The sequence below is a fragment of the Apostichopus japonicus genome, chromosome 4, assembly GCF_037975245.1.
Source record: "Apostichopus japonicus isolate 1M-3 chromosome 4, ASM3797524v1, whole genome shotgun sequence".
NCBI lineage: Eukaryota > Metazoa > Echinodermata > Holothuroidea > Aspidochirotida > Stichopodidae > Apostichopus > Apostichopus japonicus.
The window spans coordinates 8,229,820-8,250,151 of record NC_092564.1 but is presented as its reverse complement, the minus strand read 5'-3'; the positions used below and the strand labels follow the sequence as shown (position 1 = coordinate 8,250,151).

Below are 20,332 nucleotides of genomic sequence, written 5' to 3'. Positions count from 1 at the left end.
ATGTTGTAAGGCTCTTGCGCAATATCTCGAGTCAAAATTAGATGGCGGTATTGCGTTTTTGATATAGTGATGGGGTTCCGTTATACCCCGGTGGTCCGTTTTACCCCATGTTCCCCTACTGTTAAGAAACTGTACATAATCAGTAAATTCTTCCAGAAATAAATTAACTGAATTTATTGGTAGTAGAAGGAGGTGGACGGTAGATAACCACAACTCTCAGATTTGCTAGTGCAATAAAAACTTTGAGACTCTCAAAAGATTGATATGTAACTGAAGAAATTATATTAAAACTAAACAATTTCTTGGAGAGAAAGCCGACACAACCTCCATGTGATCCACGTGGCAAATGGATAAAGTCAAAGTTAGGTGGTGTAAGGGCACGGATTAACACGTCATCACCAGTTGGAGCCAACCAGGTCTCAGTAATGGCAAATAGGTCCAGGTGGTATTCATGAACAATGTCCAATATAGTGGATGTCATGTGGCATACTGACCGAGCATTAAGGACTGAGAGATTAAAATCTTGAAATACAGGAACAGATAGGCATTCAATCAGGTTATTTTTATTAATACTTTGGACCATAGTATTAACATGCTTTCTCCTGTCAATAGTAATATACACAGGAATTGGATGATTAGTAAATCTGGACATGAGTTCTTACATGTTGGTGATAATTGTTCCTTCCAAAAATTTGGTGATTTACATGTATCTTCTCTAACAGCGGAGGTAAGCAATAAAATTCATGGCAAGTTGCACGATGCCCCTCCTGTTTAGATGTATTCCATCACAAGAAATATGTGATAATGTTATATTGTAATTGTCTTATATGAAGAATTGTGTTCCTGACAAAATTGCTTAATATTGTCATTAATGTGGCATACTGTATCTGAACATCAGTGTGGAAACAGTTTCTGTTGCCAGTCAGACCCGAAAAAGCCACTTTCACTCCACGAACAAGGGTTTTAATGGTAGAGTCAAGTTCTGATAGAAGATTGATGGTCTCGCTGGTGTTATGCATAATAATGTTATTGGTTCCACAATGAACGATGATGACTGCTGGATGGAACCCGGGGTCCGTTTGGACCCAATTCAAGGGTTCTGTTTTACCCTGTATGCATTACTGTTGCTACTGTACATTCACTATAGGTTGCAGCCTGTTATTCTAAGTAGACATCAAACATAACTATATTGTCAGTTACTTCTCTGTTTGCGAATATAAAGCCAATTAGTTTTATAAAAACGTGTATAGCTTCTGTAAAATAATGAAAACCTCACATACTCAAGATAGGATAGCTGGAATTTTGCTTGCGGTAAACATCCTTTGTGTGTTGCAATAGTCACATTGTAAGGCTCTAATATATTGAGTCAAAACTAAATGGTGGTATTGGGTTTTCCATATAGTGAGAGGGTTCTGTTATACCCCGGGAGGTCTGTTTTAACCCCATGTTCCCCTATATAGTAGTTATACCAGGGAGCTGCTAAGTTTTTTACATGCAAGACTTAAAGTATCAACTACATGACAACATGTGCTAGGAACAGTTTGCAAGTTATCATGGATGTTACAAAGTTACAAAAGAATTTGTGCAAACTGAATTATTTCAAATAATTGCTCTTTGCACTCAACTTACAATATATTGATCAGTTAAGAAAGAAGTTAAAAACTAAAGAAGCACCCAGACTATTTGTTTCGGAGATCTCTGGGCCCCACTTGGCCAGCTAGGTGCACTGTTCAGCTCCTAGGGCTGGCTGGCTTATTTCACTTCTGGTTGACCTTCGGCCCATCTGGTGATCCTGAATTCAAATCCGTCTTTAACTTTTTAGATATGGCTGTTATGTTTCTGTGTTTGTTCTTTCCTGGCAGAGACTGGTCAGTTTAGGGCAGGGGTTCCCTAACTGGGGTGCATGAACCCCCAGGGGGTGCGTGAGTCCATCCAAGGGGGTTCGTGAGACTTTTCTGAAAGTCAAAACTAGAGTACTTTTTGTTGAACTAAAATCTGATATATCATATAATTTAGTAATGTACAAAAGTCGTACCTATCGACAAACTCTTTTCGCGTTCCATACGCATATGTTGCCATAGTAGTACCGTGCATGTGATAAATAACTGAATTATGAAACAGACACAGGCCGCATGACTTTGGTCAAGTTGGTGTACGCATGACAGTACGCTGGAAGATAAAGAGCTGATCTGATCTTCAAGTTTCCAAATAAATATTTGTTCATATCTCGGTTTTTTTCATTACAATGTTACACTATGTACAGTACTTGATATTTTACAAAGCACTGGTTTGCGTATTATACTTATAATAATGACTCAGATCGTGTCTCGAAAAGCTGACATCCACAGGGGGTCCGTGGGGGGGGGATAAAGTTAGGGAAACCCCTGGTTTAGGGGGTGATGACATACTCTCTGTTCTGCACTGTAATAGGTTGCACCTTCAAGAATGCACATTCGTTTTCTCTTCATTAATAAGCCACGTACCTCCTCCTCTCGGAGCAGTTTGGTTCGAGACAATGCAAGCTTGTTTGAAAATTTATATGTCAAACTCTGCCAGTGACTCGATCAGGTGACTGTTTATTTGCAGGCACTGGAAAATTCTCTTATTAACTTGCCTGAAATATTGCGGACCATATAACCCGATAGGTGGTGCACTTCGGTATTGCTGGGTTTATAGAAAAGGGTTTTATGTCAAACCAGGGAGTTGTTATGGAATACCAACTCCCTGGTCAAAAAACCATTCACCTCCAGCTTTGTTGATAGAATTTGATGCTTTACTGGTCCACAGTAGTACATGTGTTTGCAATCTTATTACTATTAAACTAATTATTGAAACCATGATTGAGTTTGTAATCTTTTAAGTTTAGACTTTGAGAATATAATATCTTTAATCATTTACTTAAACTACCACTTCCAGTGCCAATAAATTAGCATAGTGATAGCAGAGAGTGGCACAACCTGCACTAGACAAGAATTCAATCTGTTTGTTTACTGGGCACCTTTAACACGCAATTAGTTCCAAAGAGGCTTGATCAGGTTGGTACGCACCATCCCATCTTTTTAAACAAATCTTGGTTTGAACTTTGTAGATTTCTGGTTTGTTTACATGTTAAGTTTGTATCTGTTTCCTTTAAGAGGAATTCACTGTAAAAGATTTGTATAGCTTCAAGCTTGTAAATAATTTGTGAATAAAGAATAAAAGTATAAGAGGTTTTCATTGATTTTCTCTTTATATTTTCTGTTTACTTCAAATTAAACAGTAACTTTAGAAATTTTTTAAATATTCTCCTTTTTTCCCCTTCGAAGTGACAATTTAATAATTCCATCGGAAGTTACAGACTTAGAAACATGCAAAGTATTGTCCCTTCGCACACACATCACGTCGATTTCAAAACATGAAAACAATTGTGAACATAGATTTTCCAAAGAAACCTACCACTTGCCCAGGGAATAATTCAGTGTTCAGATTTTGTGTAGCAGTCTTAACGTCTCTGAATATGGTCTCTAATGAAACAGTTTGGTTCCTGTGTAAAATGAAACACATCCTTGTGTTTCTGTACATCCTTGCCTTAACTATACATCCTTGCCTTTGCATAGCGACTTGCCCATTTTACATAGTATTTTGCAATGCGATACTGGATAAGCTATTCCCTGCAGCCCCCTGCATATGTTGAACAGTACAAATTTAATTGTGAAGAAAAAGCACAGTTAGCTATGAATAATATGAAAAACCACTAGATTAGTTTTCTTTTTCAAAGAGAGCAGGTGTGGTTCTATACTCCAATATTACCCTACAGTCTCTGATCGCTTTCTAGTCACTTCGCCCAACAACCATTTCGCCCAACTGCCATTTCGCCCAACCAGCCTGGTCATTTCGCCCAACCAGCCTGGTCATTTCGCCCAACCAGCCTGGTCATTTCGCCCAACCAGCATGGACATTTCGCCCAACCAGCATGGACATTTCGCCCAACCATCATAGTCATTTCGCCCAACCAGTATAGTCATTTCGCCCAACAGTGTTGGTCATTTCGCCCAACCTTATTTTTACTAATATTCAGTCAGAATAATATTACTTTTCCTTTTCCACTAGTTCAGTTTGATTTATTTTGGGTTAGGTTACTTCATAATAGGTAAATAAAAAAGTGAGGTCCGCTCGATATCGATCAGAGTCTGAGCAGTTATTTCGGGTATAATGGGAGGATTACACTACTTTAGGCGTTTACGCATACAATGGAAGTTATATTATTATACAAACACAGGGGAATCGGTCTTCATGAAAACCTATCAAACCTAACCCCTAAAATTACTGATCCATCCTACTGACTAACAATTCCCGAACGTTTCCTTATTAAATTGGAAAAAAATAAATATATATAACCACATATTTAATCACATATGTAATCAATTTAACCACAACTTCAAGTTTCCTTAATACTCGGTTCGTATCCTGTAACGTTAAAAATTCCTGAATGTTTTCTTACTAAAGTTATACAAAGTAAAGGACTTCAAGTTTCCTTAATATTCCTTAATATTTGAATGTTTACTATCAAACCTAACCCCACACCCTGATCGATCCTCAAGTTTCCTTAATATTCGGTTCGTATGCTGCAATGTTAACAATTCCCGAACGTTTCCTTTTGAAGTATCATATTTAATCAAGGTTGGGCGAAATGACCAGGCTGGTTGGGCGAAATGACCAGGCTGGTTGGGCGAAATGGTAAGGTTGGGCGAAATGGCAGTTGGCGAAATGGTTGTTGGGCGAAGTGACCTGCTTCCCTCTGATCATTGAACACCAGACTATACTACTAAAATGCCTTTATCACATGACACAATATTTCACCAATCAGAATACCCTCATTGACCTAACAAGTACACAAGATTTATTCCAGGAAACATGCGTCATCACCATTTTATGTTAGATTGACAATAGCACACAAAGTCATGAAAATGTCTAAGATTGGTTGATTGCTAACCAGGTTATTTCCTTTATGGAGTCCTTCCAACAAGAGACCGCACTTTGACGTAGTTTGACGACCCATTGTGACATCACGTAGCGTAGAATTGCTTTTGAAAGTCCTTTATTCATTGTACTTTTGTTTGGGTTAAAAGGTACTGTGCAGTGAAGTCAAAGCTTTGCTGGTGGTACCAAAAATCAAAGTTCAAGATAATTAGAAAACTGCATAGTTTTAGTCACCACAAAAACGAATCCACAATTTTTCCTTCAAAATTATGCATACCATGCAAAGAGATATTCCAAACTTGTCAAAAAGTGTTGTAGTAATTTGTGGCTATATATCTAGTGACTTTACTTACCGATAGGAGTTACCGGTTAGTGTGTCAGTTTAGTTGTAGTCTTTCCAAATATGTGTGAATTATTCAGGTATGTGTGCTTTACAATATGACTCACTCCGTGTAGACAGTGTATGTTAAACCACAAGTAGTATGCCATACAACAGAATCAATACAATTCATAGGTCAAGAAGGCTTTTTCCAATGAATTGTCTAAGACAAGCGTCACGCCCGATGATTTTCAATGGGTCATCGCCACTCGGCAAATCCCATTCTTATGATTAACTGTAGCCGTTGATCCTTCAGTAAACACGTCTTTAGTCTATGGAATGGTATACCCACTTTCCTTTTTCAAGGAATTGAATTCTATGAGCACCTCACTCCACTCATGCGGAAAGGAATACCCAACTTTGCTCGACAGCAAAGCTAGTCAGGGTTGGTAGTTGACAATAAATGTTTATACTTTATTTAACAACTGTTTAATGGGATGTTTTGACTAGATGGTTTGCTAGTTTTCACTAGAAATCTGATAGGCGGTGATAAATGTAATTAAGAGAGCAAGTCTGACATAAAAACAGGATTCATAAGAATATTTTACAACAACTTGAATGGAATGCAAGACATTACAGGAATCAAACAGCCAGTAAGGGTGAGTAAAGCCGGTTTCTTTTGTTTAGTACATAGTAAAATGTATTATTGCATTGCAGGGTAGCTTATACAAATAAAATCATTTGGTAACCAAAGATGCCAAAATTGAGAGAGATTTTTGGCTATGAAATAGTCCATTTGTCTATATATTGCCCAGTTATCTATTTTGTTGATCCTTGTAACTGTGTTGTATGATTTGATTTAAGTATGTGCTTTACCATTTAATTTTTCATGTGTTGATCTGCTCTATTCTCTGTGATAAAATGTCTGTGAAAAATTTTCAACCAAAAGTTAGGGACCTTGCATTTGAACCCTTGATTAGTGATAGTTATTATTCTGGATTATACAATAATGAATTATTGGATATATGATCTGGATAATCCATAATCCAGAAAATAGAGGGTTCTCCTCTTAATCTTTGAATCCGGTGTGTGTACATGTTTTCTCCATACTATTTGTGGATACCAGCTTAGTCTATTTAGTTGACTACTCTGTTTGATTTGAATGGAGCACACCCTTGTTAAGATTGTATCAGAAGATCATCGTGATTTACGTAAACTTACAGATGCTGTATTTATCACAAGCAAACAAAGTTCATCCAACTGTTGTAAAACCGCAAAAAAGCTTTTCATAACCATTCTGTGGAATTGGACTTTGTCAGTTTAAGATTTTAACTTGGGCACCAACTCACAGTAAGATTGGCATTACAACCTTATGGGGTTTGGGCATAGTATAATGTCAGCTCTCTGTATAAATTACTTCTCTCAGTGGAACTTGTAGGAATAAAACAGGAAAAAAGAGTTAAACTTGAACCTGGACATAAATATGACAAGTTTTAAAATTCTATAAATTATTTACAACTAATATTTTTCTTGTTCTGCCTTTTCATACAATTTTCTCATGATATTCATGGGACAGTTTGTCTGACGTTTGTTAACACAGCATCCGAAATGAAGCTTTACCTCGTCATTATAGCAGTCACATTACTGGCCGCAAAGTTAGGTAAGTTTCCAAAGTTTTCTCTTAATGCTAAGAAACAGTTGAAATGTTGTCTGCATGGTTAGCACATATGCCATTGCATTTTACAGTATCGAGACAAAAATTTATTGTTGTTGCTGTGAAAACTTTTTATGTATAGTTTGTTACAATTTGGGGTCTCCATGATGTTTCATATGTGTTGTGAAGTCTGCAAGTAAGGAGAAGAAAGCTGCTTATGTCCTAGGGATAGCTTAAGGGGATTACAAAGCTGGGATTACTTAGACATGTAAAGACTTGCTAATATGATTAAAGGATAGAGCTAGAGATGAGGAGAGGGGTTTAGAGCAGTTGGACTGGCTTTTGTGAGGTGAGGAGCCAAGGTATTAGGGAGAGACGAGAAAAGGAGAGAAGCGGAGGGAGTGTGTGAGGATAGCAGGGATAGTGTTGCAAGGTAGCAGAGGTTGTTAATGGAGAATCGATGTTAGTTAATTGTGAAAGGAAGCAGTGGCGTTATGTGGAGCCTGAAAAATAAAGGAAGAAAAACAACGAATGACACTGTCTTGAACTTATTACCCCACACAACGTAACAATATGCATCTGTATATTGGGTGCATAGGAAATCACCAAACAGTTTGTTCTGCTAATGGGTCGGAGGGGGATGGAGGGGTGGGGAGGATTACATACATACCAATTTGGGGAATGAAAATTTGTTACCTATTGACATGAAAATATTTTTATGGTTAGTTTGTACAGTGAACTGTCATGACTCGGAAAAAAGTACTCATTAATATGTCAAAAGTAGTTAGTGATCGATGCATGTCGTTAATCCGTTCGCAAATCATGAAAGAAGAAAACATAGGGAGGCAGCAAAGGGGAGGGGTGGGGTTTGGAAGTTGAGGAGGATATTTGTTCAATTTTCATGCTAATAGCAATGTCGAATCGAAACAATCATTGAAAATTATACTGGTATTGTGCATGCCGTGGCAGTTATTAACAGTGGCGTAGGAAGGTACTTTTGAGTGGGGGGCTGAAGACTGATGGCCGGCCTGGGGGAGGGGTCTAAGGGGAGGGGGTGTCCCCCTCCCCTTTGGAATTTTTTGCATTTCCAGGTGGCCTCAGATGCAATTTGGTGCAATATAGCACACTTCAATACCCACTCCATTTTGTAAACTTAATTTTGTATTTTCACCTGGCCTTAGATGCAATTTGGTGCTCCAAATGAGATTTTTTTCTCATTTGGAAATGAAAAAGGGGTTTTCTGACTTGCGGAGCGGGGGGGCGGAATGATACTTCCGCCCCTCCACATTTTTCACTGGGGGGGGCTGGTGCCCCCCAGCCCCCCCGGTTCCTACGCCCTTGGTTATTAATGATGTGATTTATGATACAGAGGGCTAAACGAGGAGAAGAGTCAATTAATGAATGGTAAGATGCAGTCTCAATCTGCAAGTTATACATAAGAGATCTTAGTAGGTCTTTAAATCATTTTAAAGGAGTTTTGTGTAAATGATAATGAGTGTAAAGTGAATTGTAACCTTGCAGTTGTTATTAATTCCTCAATGATTTTAGTGTCTAACTAAAGAAAGCTCTGCAGGTTAAAATGTTGATACTGGAGTGGTCAGAAGTGGGTAAGGGGGGATGAGGAAATGGTAAAAGGGATAGTTGCTGACCGACACTGGGAACTTGTACCTTCGATTAAAACATCAGAGCTCCTTTCAATAGATTTGAGCTGTATATTTTAACCATTGTTAACACAGAAGATCCACTTCCCTTCTTGCACAACACCCATTCCTATGCATTGTTGTTGTAAATTTACGAGGAGGGAATGCCATCGTTTTGACCGCTTTATATATGTAGTTGGTGATAGGTCTGTGTAGTACCTCGAAGCCACTTGGAATTCTTTCCTTTTCTATAAAGCCAGAAATGAGCCAATGAGATGTTGAAATATCGACCATTATGAATTAGAAATCATTTTAAATGTGCCTGAAAACCGATGTATTTTACAGGTTTGTTGGACTGAGTTTTCAAAGGTGTGAAGTAGTGGTAAAACTCCAAAACTATTAAGTTGCAAACATTTTTCTAGTTTTTCAATTTTTTACAAATCTTGAATGCCAGGAAACCTTCCATGAGTCGCTTTGATTAACTTTTTTGGGAGACATTATAAAGAAACATTTGTTCAACAGATTACAGCCTGTTGGCACGATGGCCTTGATCACCCAAATACACACACACACGTTTCGATGAAGATCTCTAAGATCACAAAGTCTCAAACCAAATGTGTTCCACAATCTTATTGTATCAAATAACTGCTTGCTTACTAGGGACTTAAATAAACTTTGAAATCCTAAAGGAAAGATAACGATGTAATTATAAGAGCTTCTGTTTGTGTTAGATAGATTTTGGTATGCTATTAGCGCAGTTTATTATGTTTTCTAATCTACCAGGTTAAAAGTAATTTAGTGATTCTGTATTACTTAATGTATAATTCTAGATATGGATTCCAAGGATAAAAACTTCCATGAACTTATAATATTATTCATATCTTTTACACTTGTCTACTAATTACTGCATATTTCAACCTTTACTACAAGGCACAATTAAACATATATTTTGCACTATATAGTAGGATCTTTCACAAGGTGATAGAAATTATTTCATTTTATATATTATATGCTGAAGATAATAATAATTAAGATTTTCTACTAAATAACTTCTTTGCTCTACAAAACCAGAACCAGAAAAGTACATGTAGATCAATGGGTGATCGATGGATAGGTTCCTAGTTTCGATGAGATAACATCTTGTGAATTTCCGTGTCAGAGTAATTTCCAAAATGTTTATGACGAGCCTTACTTATACCTATAGTAGCTTGCTAACATGTGATTAAGTTGTAGGGATGGCATGTGTGGGGGGCAGACATGTAACATTGGTAGGCGTAATCATGTCCTTTCGTTTATACTCATTTTGTTTAACAGTCCTGTTGGTTAGCTTACAGTATGTGGCTATCAGGTATCACAGGTACAGCAATATATAAACATGATCATTGTATGCTCAAAGTGCAAAACCCTTAATGTGATCGATTGAAACTAATACACCAAACAAAACATCCATTCTGCAAGCTAATTTTGTTTCTTATCATGGAAACTAGTACATGCCGATCATCTTGAATGAGATGTTGTTTATGGCTGGCAGGATGACATCACATTGAATCGCCCCAAACTGTGTGTGGCCATCTGAAAAAGTTAACTTTATGTTGCTTGCAAGTGACGTTTTGTTCGTGTTACTACAAAATGCAGACAGTAATAAACGTGATACCTTGTTATTTTAAGCTGGACATGAGTTGTCCATCGCTGTATCGTTTGTACACTGTGTTGTGGGTATTGGCCGCAGCTGTTATGTACTGACTGTACACTAGTGTCTAATTACCGACGGTAGCAAGCTGTGTGTGTGTATTTTCTGGGATCGATGGTGGTGTTTAACACTTCTGTTACACCTCATTCGAAACTAGGTCAAATTACCGGCATAAGACAGGTTTTTTGGCGTGAGTCTTCACACCTTTTAATTCAATATAACTAAAAGATGTCCTTAACACAATCGGAATTGTAACAACACAATCGGTGTGTAGTGGTGACCAGTTCGGCTACTGTACGTTAACATTGCTCAAGAAATCAATTTGAGAGTATACTCTAAATGCAGTTTCCATTGATGTCTGATTGATGTAGAAGGTACATTCAGTTTCAATGTAAGTTGTGTTTAGTTAACTGCATCTTTCACTTTGAGAATTAAGAAGGTCCTCACTTCTAATTACATGTTCATAGTGTGTTGTGAGCAAATGATATAAAACTTTAATAGAAGAAAACAAACAGTTGTAAGTTAACTTTGATTATGATCTTGGATACAAAGTACTTGTTGTTACCCAGCAAGATATTGTTGACACTCATGTAACACTGCCTATTAAATTTGAAGATAACCAGGGGATGTGATACATTGTGTACCTTTGTTTGAAAATGTGTTGATATTTTACTATATTTAGTGATTATAATTAACTGTAGTTGGCCAACTATGTTAATCAAACTGGAAAAAAAACTTTGAACTGGCAAGCATTGCTATCATGTTTTGATAAGTTGTTGTAAAGTCTTTAATACCCAAGTATACATGATGGTGATGATATAATTAAGTTTGTTCTACTTAATTAAACCACACAAAAGCATATCATATCATATTTACAATGGTATCCTTCCGTGCCTCAAATTACTAGGCCGACTGAAAATAGGCCAAGCCAAAGAAACCCAGTCTATATCACCCAGTCTATAGCTATGTCTAAATGTTTAATCGTACAGGTTTATTAGTTTAAGAATCTTCCACTACTAATTTAAAGCCCTGTTTTTTCATGAGGGAGAGCATGGTTTCCCAGGCCCTGGGTCCAATTTGTAGTGTAATTGAGGGTCAGACAACCTGATTTGGACCCCTCTATAGACCAGGATCAAGGGAAGATCGGACCCAGCGTCTGACGTTTTTCAACATCAAACAGAAAGAATGGTTAACTAAGTGTGACAGTAATTGCTGACCCATGCAGGAATTAATTCTATGATTAACTGTGAGCTGTTAAACATATCTCAAGGTGTGTTACAACCTTTTACAGGCTAGAATAGGAAACAAACAGCCCCTGGAAGATGACCAGACAACCCAAATTTTTGAGGAGATGCCCCCGCCTTTCCCCAGATCCCATTAATAATTTTCTTGAATTGTATTGTACAAAGCCATTTTTTCTGGATAAGATATTCTAAAGTTGGGCATTTGACCTTCATCCTCTTTTTTTTTCAAATTAAATGCAAATGCTTAATTGTAACCTTTTTCTTTGTCACTCTTCAGGACATTGTCAGGAATGTGGTGGAGAATGGCAGGAATTTCAAGGCTCATGTTACCTTTTTCGGAATGAAAGAATTGGATGGAGGTTGGCCCGTCAGCGGTGTATCGACTCCATATCGGACCTAGTCATAATCACTTCACAAGCAGAAAATGTAAGATGATCTTTCTAAATTTGTTTACTTTTAGTGTCAAGAAAAGAAACAGCATATATACTGTAGCGTATGAAATGCATGTACTGGCACTCTGGAAAGGAGTATTAGCTACTAGAAAATTAAGAAAAAAAACCTCACATTTTGTTCTATTACACTTGTAACAACCTACTACTAAATTGTCCTGATTAGATGTACTAAAGTTATTCTTTGTAGTATGTTGCAGATGTTCCTTTAAAGATTTAGGTCTTCTGAATGCCAATAAAGATGGAATTCTGGGAGAATTTAGCCTTCATAAAAATTTAGGGAGCGACTGTATGCAACAGATGGATGTTCCTGTGGATAATCATCTTCTTCCAGTTGGGAAGTGTAGAGTTATAAATCTACTAGAGATTTTATGAACTCTGAATCATCACCCCTACCGACCAAATAAGTTTTGTATTCTGTAAGACGGTTATTGAGGGATTCTGAGCAAATGCATTTAAGCCAAAGGGCAATACTGTATGGGAATTGTTAGGCATACAAGAATTAGGGTGTGCACTACTGGCCAAGAGATATAAATGACCATCTGTTGGTTTAGAATAAACAACAGTAAAATGGTACTCTCCTCCAAACAGACTATTAAAACTTCCCAAAATTCCATTGAGCAACTTAACGGTCTAATTATGCTCTTTTCTTCAGCCATTTTTTGGGGGACCATTGTGCTACCATATTGACATGTTTTTTGTCTAATTTGAAAAAAATGAGAATTATTATCAAGTTCTGATAACATCCTTTGCTCGTACTCACAGATGTTCATGATGACATGATACCACCCTTCGGTTACTCTTAAAGCCTTCATGGAAACAGTTCCTCTTTACTCATTCACCTTGATCACATTCTTAGGGTTTACAAGAGGAGAAATCCATTATTAATCACAAAAACAGCTAAATTAGATGAAATTTGGTTTGATACACTGTTTATAATGCTAACATAATTATTTTCTGCTTCAATTTTTTCTTTGTTCTTTTTGGGCAAACAGAGGAAGCTGTGGCATTGGTGTCCTTTGAAAATCTAAATATGCCATCTTGCCCTTTAAAGTTAACTCACATGTTCTCCTCCCTTCCCCCACCCCTCTCCTCCCTCCACCCCAAGACCACCAGCCGACAAGTGGCACATATTTCTTGCCCGTTTTCAAAATAATGTCAGCTCTTCATGTAGTTTGCATGTTTTAAATATCTCCAAATGTCTTTCTTGCTGTAAAAGATTTGTTTAGATTTTGTTTTTCTCTTGACAGAATTATATACAAACGCAAGTCTCCGGAGGAGGGAAGTTCTATTGGATTGGCCTTCATGATACCAGTGATGAAGGGCAGTTTGTTTGGGTGGACAACACTTACCTCACTGCAACAGGATATGCGTAAGTGATTTTATAAACCGAAGATATTCCCTATCAGAATATAGTGTCCATGATTAAAACTAAGATACTCCCTAAAAGAATAAAGTGTCTATGTATAAAACTTAGATACTCCTTATTAAGAATAAAGTGTCTATGTATAAAACTTAGATACTCCCTATTAAGAATAAAGTGTCTATTTATAAAACTTATATACTCCCTTTATGAATAAAGTGTCTATGTATAAAACTTAGATACTCCCTATTAAGAATAAAGTGTCTATGTATAAAACTTAGATACTCCCTATAAGAATAAAGTGTCTATGTATAAAACTTAGATACTCCTTATTAAGAATAAAGTGCCTATGTATAAAACTTAGATACTCCCTATTAAAATTAAAGTGTCTATGTATAAAACTTAGATACTCCCTATTAAGAATAAAGTGTCTATGTATAAAACTTAGATACTCCCTATAAGAATAAAGTGTCTATGTATAAAACTTAGATACTCCTTATTAAGAATAAAGTGTCTATGTATAAAACTTAGATACTCCCTATTAAGAATAAAGTGTCTATGTATAAAACTTAGATACTCCCTATTAAGAATAAAGTGTCTATTTATAAAACTTAGATACTCCCGTTATGAATCAAGTGTCTATGTATAAAACTAATATATCCCTATTAAGAATAAAGTGTCTATGTATAAAACTTAGATACTCCCTATGAGAATAAAGTGTCTATCTATGTATAAAACTTAGATACTCCCTAGGCAAATGCTACTTACAGTGGTATCTCTGTTGAAGTTAAAGCTTGCCCCTAAAGATGTTAGTATTTATGAAAAGAGAATGCCTCAAAGTCTTCATAATACCCAGGGTAACAAGGACTTACGGGAACTCTAACAGAGGATTGTCTCAACTGTTCAATTAACTCTATAGGATTTGTTCTGGGAACAAGCAACTAGCAGGTTTGTAGATAGTCTTTTTTCAGGGGATCTACGTATTTTATTCTCTCGATTGTATTTTTATTTTTGTTTTTCGGTAATGCACAGAAACTTCAGAAATGGTGAACCTAATAATGCAGAGTTACCGGGCGAAGACTGCGGTGAATTAAGCAGTGATACTGGAAAGTGGAACGATGAAACTTGCGTCGACCTCAACGGATTTGTTTGCGAGCGGAGACTAAGTATGTCATTATGTCAAATGAGGTTATCAAACGAGATGTTCACCTTTCAGTGACAAAAAGTTTGCTTTCTTTGCATTAATAATTGTGGAGCAAAAAATAGTTTTGCATTGCATTTTGTTTTCAAGTGAATGATATGTTGGGAGCTGTTGGGCAGATTTTCTTTCTTCAAGATCATTCCAGGAAATTGTGAACAGTGGAATAGTTAGTGATATTAGCGTTTTAAGGGTAGTATGAATTGGATGAGTGAGATGGGGTTAGAAGTACGGATGTTGGTGAATCACACCCAAACAATATATGATTGGTTTATACTTACTTCGTTGTTTTACGATGCAAACAATTCCGGATTGAAGATGAAAAAATATATATATAAAAAAACATTTCTGCCACTAAATTTGCCCTTGTTGATTTTAAATTTTGATATAAATGGCATCCATTTTAATCGATCGTGATTGATCCTGTTTTGGGCAGATGCACCACTCAAGTGTGATGCCAACAACGGCTGGCATGAGTACAACGACAGATGTTATTGGTGGTCGGGAGTAGATCGAGAAAAATATGAAGATGCCGAGCAGGTCTGCACGCAGTTTGGCGGCCATGTTGTTTCCATCGGCGATGAAACAGAACAGAAATTTGTACAAAATATTCAGGCCTTTGAGGGATTACCATTCTGGATCGGACTCACAGACCAGGTAGGAAATACTGGGCTTAATATCAGGGTGGTTTTTTTCTTGATTCTAGTTATCAATGTTCAGTATGTGAATTTTGTCTCTCGGTTCCCTCGTTAAGCTCTCACAAACGAGGAGAACACAATTTTTACTCTCATTAAGTAATCACGATCCACATGCAGGTTTCTATAGCTTTTCACATCTGGTAGTTAGAGTTTTAATAGTTAAGGTAACGGCCCTTGTGAAAACTTTGTTCCTTTTTCCTTTTCTGTTGTATTCATTTTCTTACCAGTTTAAATTGATCTTGTAATTTGAAGTGCTAATTTGTGAAAAAATCTGCAAGGTTGATACTTGATTACTTTAGTACTGTACTTAACGGTAGCAGAAATCACAGTCAGTATCCGAAACCACAATCTGTGTAACTATTTCAAGGATTAAAATACCTGTTACGATCGATTTAATCCCCACAGTATTCATCGAAGGGTGCGTTCCAGTGGGCCGACCCAGATACCACTTTAACTTTCCAAAATTGGGGCTTAAATCAGCCAGATGTAAGGTATGTCTTTAACTTCACTTCATCAAGTTGTTGAATTTTAAGGTCAGTATATATTTCCAGATTCATTTATTAATGTTAAAAAATTTAGCTATGCATTAATAAATCTTGTTAGTTTTATTTTGCATCTTTTCTGTTATAAAATCACCCTAGAACAACTGGTTAAATCAGTGGATTTGTTATTTATTACATTTTTTATTGCCATAAACTTGAAAGAGGATCACAAATTCTTTGCTAAAGTCAAATTCATTTTGGGATTTGATGAAGAGCCCCCATAGAGATGTTTAATTGTTATTTTCCCTACTTCACTTGTGAACATGTAGTAAGTTAGTTGTATTGTTTTCAACTAATTTTGATTTCATACTATCCATACACCAAATCTAATAACGATGCTTTTTTTTTTACTGTATAACCGATACTGTGTTGAAAATGATTCAAACAAAATATATCAGTCTTGCGTTGCATAATAAACAATGTTTTGAATGATATTCATTAAGCGCCATTGTAGAGACCGAGTTGGAAAACTCTGGGGTTCTGTGCTACTCTGCTGAATTTTCTATAACACTATTTACTAGAACCTGATGCACAGGCTGGTCATCAGTGTTTCAACCAATCAAAATGATAATACAAAAACAGTAACCAATCAAAACATAAGGAGTCCTTTACATGCAGGAAGGTCCACCCTAGAAACAACTATAAAGAAAACAATACCTAAAGCATTTATACAGGACTGTAAGGTATTTACCTACAGGTAAGTAACAATGACACTATACTAGAATATATATGCAAGGTGTGTGTCTACAGGTAAGTATACTGTACATATCACTAATTAATTACTATGATTGGAATGTACTGGTATGCAACACATGTGAAAGGGTTGAATGGTGGAAACTAGAGAGAACTAGACTATGATCTCTACATCCTCCCCTCTTCACGAAAGATACTTATATCACTCTAACAGCATTATTCATAACACCAATTGCACAGCACACTGATCGTTCATGTTGCATTATTACAGATATTTATGTCTCTGTTTGAAGTGATGTTTTTCTTCCATATTAAAACACTAATCACACAATATTGCTCTTCCCTCCTCTCATCAACAGTTTCTGGGACAGTGATGGTGCAAATTGTGTTCAGATTGGGCTTAATCGTGTTGCTAACGGCAACTGGAGCACAGATGCATGTTCTTCAAAGCATTACTTTCTTTGTGAAAAGGATCCAGGTTTGTTTTGAAAATTAATATGGTTTTAGAAAACAAACATCCCATATCTTGCTTTAAAGATCAGTATTATAAGTTCACCCTTCAAAGGTCATCAATTTTGCCCCCAAATATGCCAAAAAATCAAATAATGGTCAACCATGCTGAATATTCAACAATCAATTATACTGAACCTTTAAACGGAAGTTTTCAACAATGATATAGTTAATTATCTATACAATATTGTTATCCACAATGATATAGTTAATTATCTATGTTAATAATCCTCAATGGCTGGTAACAATTTGAAGGATCAGAACCTCTAGTAAAGTTCTTTTGCTAACTTGTAGCAAGTTTAAAGCAATGCTAAATCCTTGGGGGCCAATAATGATGACATTTTCAGTGAAAGTCTGTGTATCAAAAAATAATTGTAGTCAGGTTCTAAAAAACATTGCTTTACAGTATTTGGTATTTCAAAATAGCTGGCAAGAACAGATAAAAGAGAAAATGAAAGTTAGCAGAGTTACAAAATAATGCTTTTTTAGCATTTTCTTGACCAGTTTGTGGTGGAGTATCAGTTTTCAAAGACGATCAAAATAGGCATGACAACAGAGACAGATAGCAAGTAGGTCCAGGGAAAAGTAGGACAAGTAGGACAAGAAATCTGTAGGACAAGAAGAAGGACAAGAAGACAAAAGTAGGACTTGAACTCTGACAGGAAGTTAGCAGGATATGAGACTTAAACTAACTTAAATGACCACCCACAGCTGAGTCCTGCATCTTGCATCAGTTATTGACATCTAGGATATTTCATAATAATTATATAATTCATCATTGCATATGGGCAGTGACAATGTTGATGGTTGTCGAGCTTTCCTAGTCTGTTGCTATTGATGTAGTTCTTGCAAAAGCAACTGAGCCATTAAAGGCATTGAAGACTCGCCTCAAACAGCGTGCCGCCATCTTTAAAAAGTTAACTTTCCGTTGCTTGTCGCTACGAAATGCAGACAGTAATGAAACGTGATACCTTCTTATCTTTAGCTAGACCTAAGATGTCCATCGCTGTATCGTTTGTACACTGTGCTGTGGGTATTGACCACAGCTGTATGTACTGACTGCACACTAGTGTCTAATTACCAACGGTAGCAAGCTGTGTGTGTATTTTCTGGGATCGATGGTGGTGTCTAACACTTCTGTTACACCTCATTCGAAACTAGGTCAGATCACCGGCATTTCTTTTGACGCGAGTCTTCACACCCTTTAAATAAATGGTTGGTCTTAACAAATCTGCAACAGACAATTATCTGACTAGTTTTACTCTTCCTTTTACTGTTAGTAAATGATTAATTGATTTACATCAATGGATTGATTGATTAACTGAATATTATTTGTCATTAGGGTTCTGTCCAGTCGGATGGGAAAACTTCAATGGTTTCTGTTATCAGGCTGTGAAGGTTGCAAAGACTTATACTGATGCTAAACACTTCTGTGAAAATGAGGGAGCTTACTTACTGACAATTTTATCGTAAGTTTTCTTCAATCTTTAGATTCTGTCAGGGTTTTTACCACTTGAAAACTTCTAGTGAAGTGTGATGCTGTAAAGTTTTAGTTTACAGAGTAAAGCAATTAATGAATTGTACAGTGAACTGAAACTGATGTTTTCTTCATGCCATCAAAACATTAGAATTAGAACAATATAATAATTTGTCCCAGTCTTCAACTACAAAATGTTGTTGAGAAGCATTGGTTATCACATTAGTTTGCCAAATATTTTAAGCTGTCTCCTATCTTAAATTATTTCAACTCAGTCTGCAATCACCAAGTTTGAAGTTATGATGTGGTACAGATTGAGGACATTCTGAAAATTTGCTTAGCTATTCCTGATATAACATAAAATAATGCCAACTTACGGGCCAAGAGAGAATGTAGATATCATTGCTGATATAAGCATCATGTCAAGTTGAACTGTTGATATAAACAAAGGATAAATTGCAAATGTTAAGAGTATTATTTAGCATAGACAAAGGGTACCGAGGTGGTTTTAATAGTTAGTAGATATTTGGAGGGAAAAAGTTGGATCTGAACTTTCCAGGAAAAAGTGTAAATTGATATTCAAAGACCAATCGAAGATCCTGAATTTTGTATTTCTTACCTTTCACAGGGATGCAGAAAGCCAGTTTATTGGTGAAAACCTCTTAAGTTTTTATTTTAATGGTTTTTTTAGCATGTGGCTTGGTGTCAGTGGTAAGTGTACTCTCCTTCCAAATTTGGTTATAACTTTATAGCTTTTTTAGTTCATTATTAGATCTTACATCATGAGGAATTGGAACGAGCCCTATGCTTAACAACAACAAAAATACCCGGAATTCTTGTTAGATATTGTAGTACTTTAATTTGCTGATGCAGCATCATTGGAATATTATGAATTTACACTTTTAATTTACTGTCGGTATTTATAGAACTCGAATACGAATAAGATATGTGAAAATGGTTAATTAACTTTCAAATGTAATCCCAATGAAGAAAAGTTATTGGATATGAAAAAAAACAGGAGGTTTTTTTAGGTTGTATCTGTTTTGACTATAACCTGGATATTGAGTTTGTCTTGATGTGACAAATAATAAACATATCTCTGACTTGATAGATCACTTGATACTCATTTTGCTGTTTTGATACTTAATGAAGTTGCGTTTAACTGCAGATAGCCAGAAAACTATTTATATCCAAAGTTGGCTGTATCAAGTAATATATATGTCTTGACCTAATCATTTGAAACTTTAAGTAAACAGATTTAATTAGCTACAACACCATATACATTCTTTTGGTATCAAGCCTAAGCTAAGATATGATCCACTAGTAACACAGGAACTCTGTTGCATGTGATTTTAAAGCTTTTCTTTATTTGGGTAGAGTGGTAATTATCTTCAAAGCAATGTATTCTCTTCTTCGTTTTTAACTTTCGTCCCTCTGTACTTTGAGAGTGGTTCTGTCAAATAGCAAACATGTTTTTTTTTTCCCTTCGTTTTTCAGATTTCATCAATGACGACCAGCTTCTTTGGGAACATGGTGGAGCTGTGGATGGGTACACTAACTGGAACCCGTCTCAACCTTCTCTAGTAGCAGGCCAAACGGACTGCGGCACAATCTACACTGGTAGGATATGCGTCATTTGTCTCTTTATAATTTAATAAATGAAGTATATGTTCTATATCGTTCGGGTGCTATTTTATATCAGATAATTCGTTAAGAAAATGTCTTAAGTAGAAAAAAACACAGTAAACAGAGATTAGAATATGACTTGTGTCCGATGGGAGTAGGGGAATCGGTGGTAAATAACTGTGGAAAGACCCAGTTTATGCCGTAAAGTTTGATAACATACCTGAATTTAAGAAGTTTGAAAATGGATGTCCAAGTCGTAAGGATCAAAGA

The 20,332-nt window shown here is 36.3% G+C and overlaps 1 protein-coding gene across 1 annotated transcript in view; it reads left to right on the top strand.

The window, feature by feature from the left end:
• The first annotated feature begins 5,730 nt into the window (after positions 1-5,730).
• The window catches only part of LOC139966343 (macrophage mannose receptor 1-like), a 44,077-nt gene continuing 29,475 nt past the window's right edge, over positions 5,731-20,332 (top strand). Inside the window, exons 1-11 of the mRNA XM_071969243.1 lie at positions 5,731-5,937; positions 6,855-6,938; positions 11,784-11,932; positions 13,206-13,327; positions 14,351-14,484; positions 14,953-15,173; positions 15,620-15,705; positions 16,809-16,927; positions 18,302-18,428; positions 19,065-19,147; positions 19,934-20,056. Of these exons, the coding sequence (XP_071825344.1) occupies positions 6,887-6,938; positions 11,784-11,932; positions 13,206-13,327; positions 14,351-14,484; positions 14,953-15,173; positions 15,620-15,705; positions 16,809-16,927; positions 18,302-18,428; positions 19,065-19,147; positions 19,934-20,056 (1,216 nt within the window). The 5' untranslated portion in view covers positions 5,731-5,937; positions 6,855-6,886. The remainder of the gene's footprint in view (positions 5,938-6,854; positions 6,939-11,783; positions 11,933-13,205; positions 13,328-14,350; positions 14,485-14,952; positions 15,174-15,619; positions 15,706-16,808; positions 16,928-18,301; positions 18,429-19,064; positions 19,148-19,933; positions 20,057-20,332) is intronic.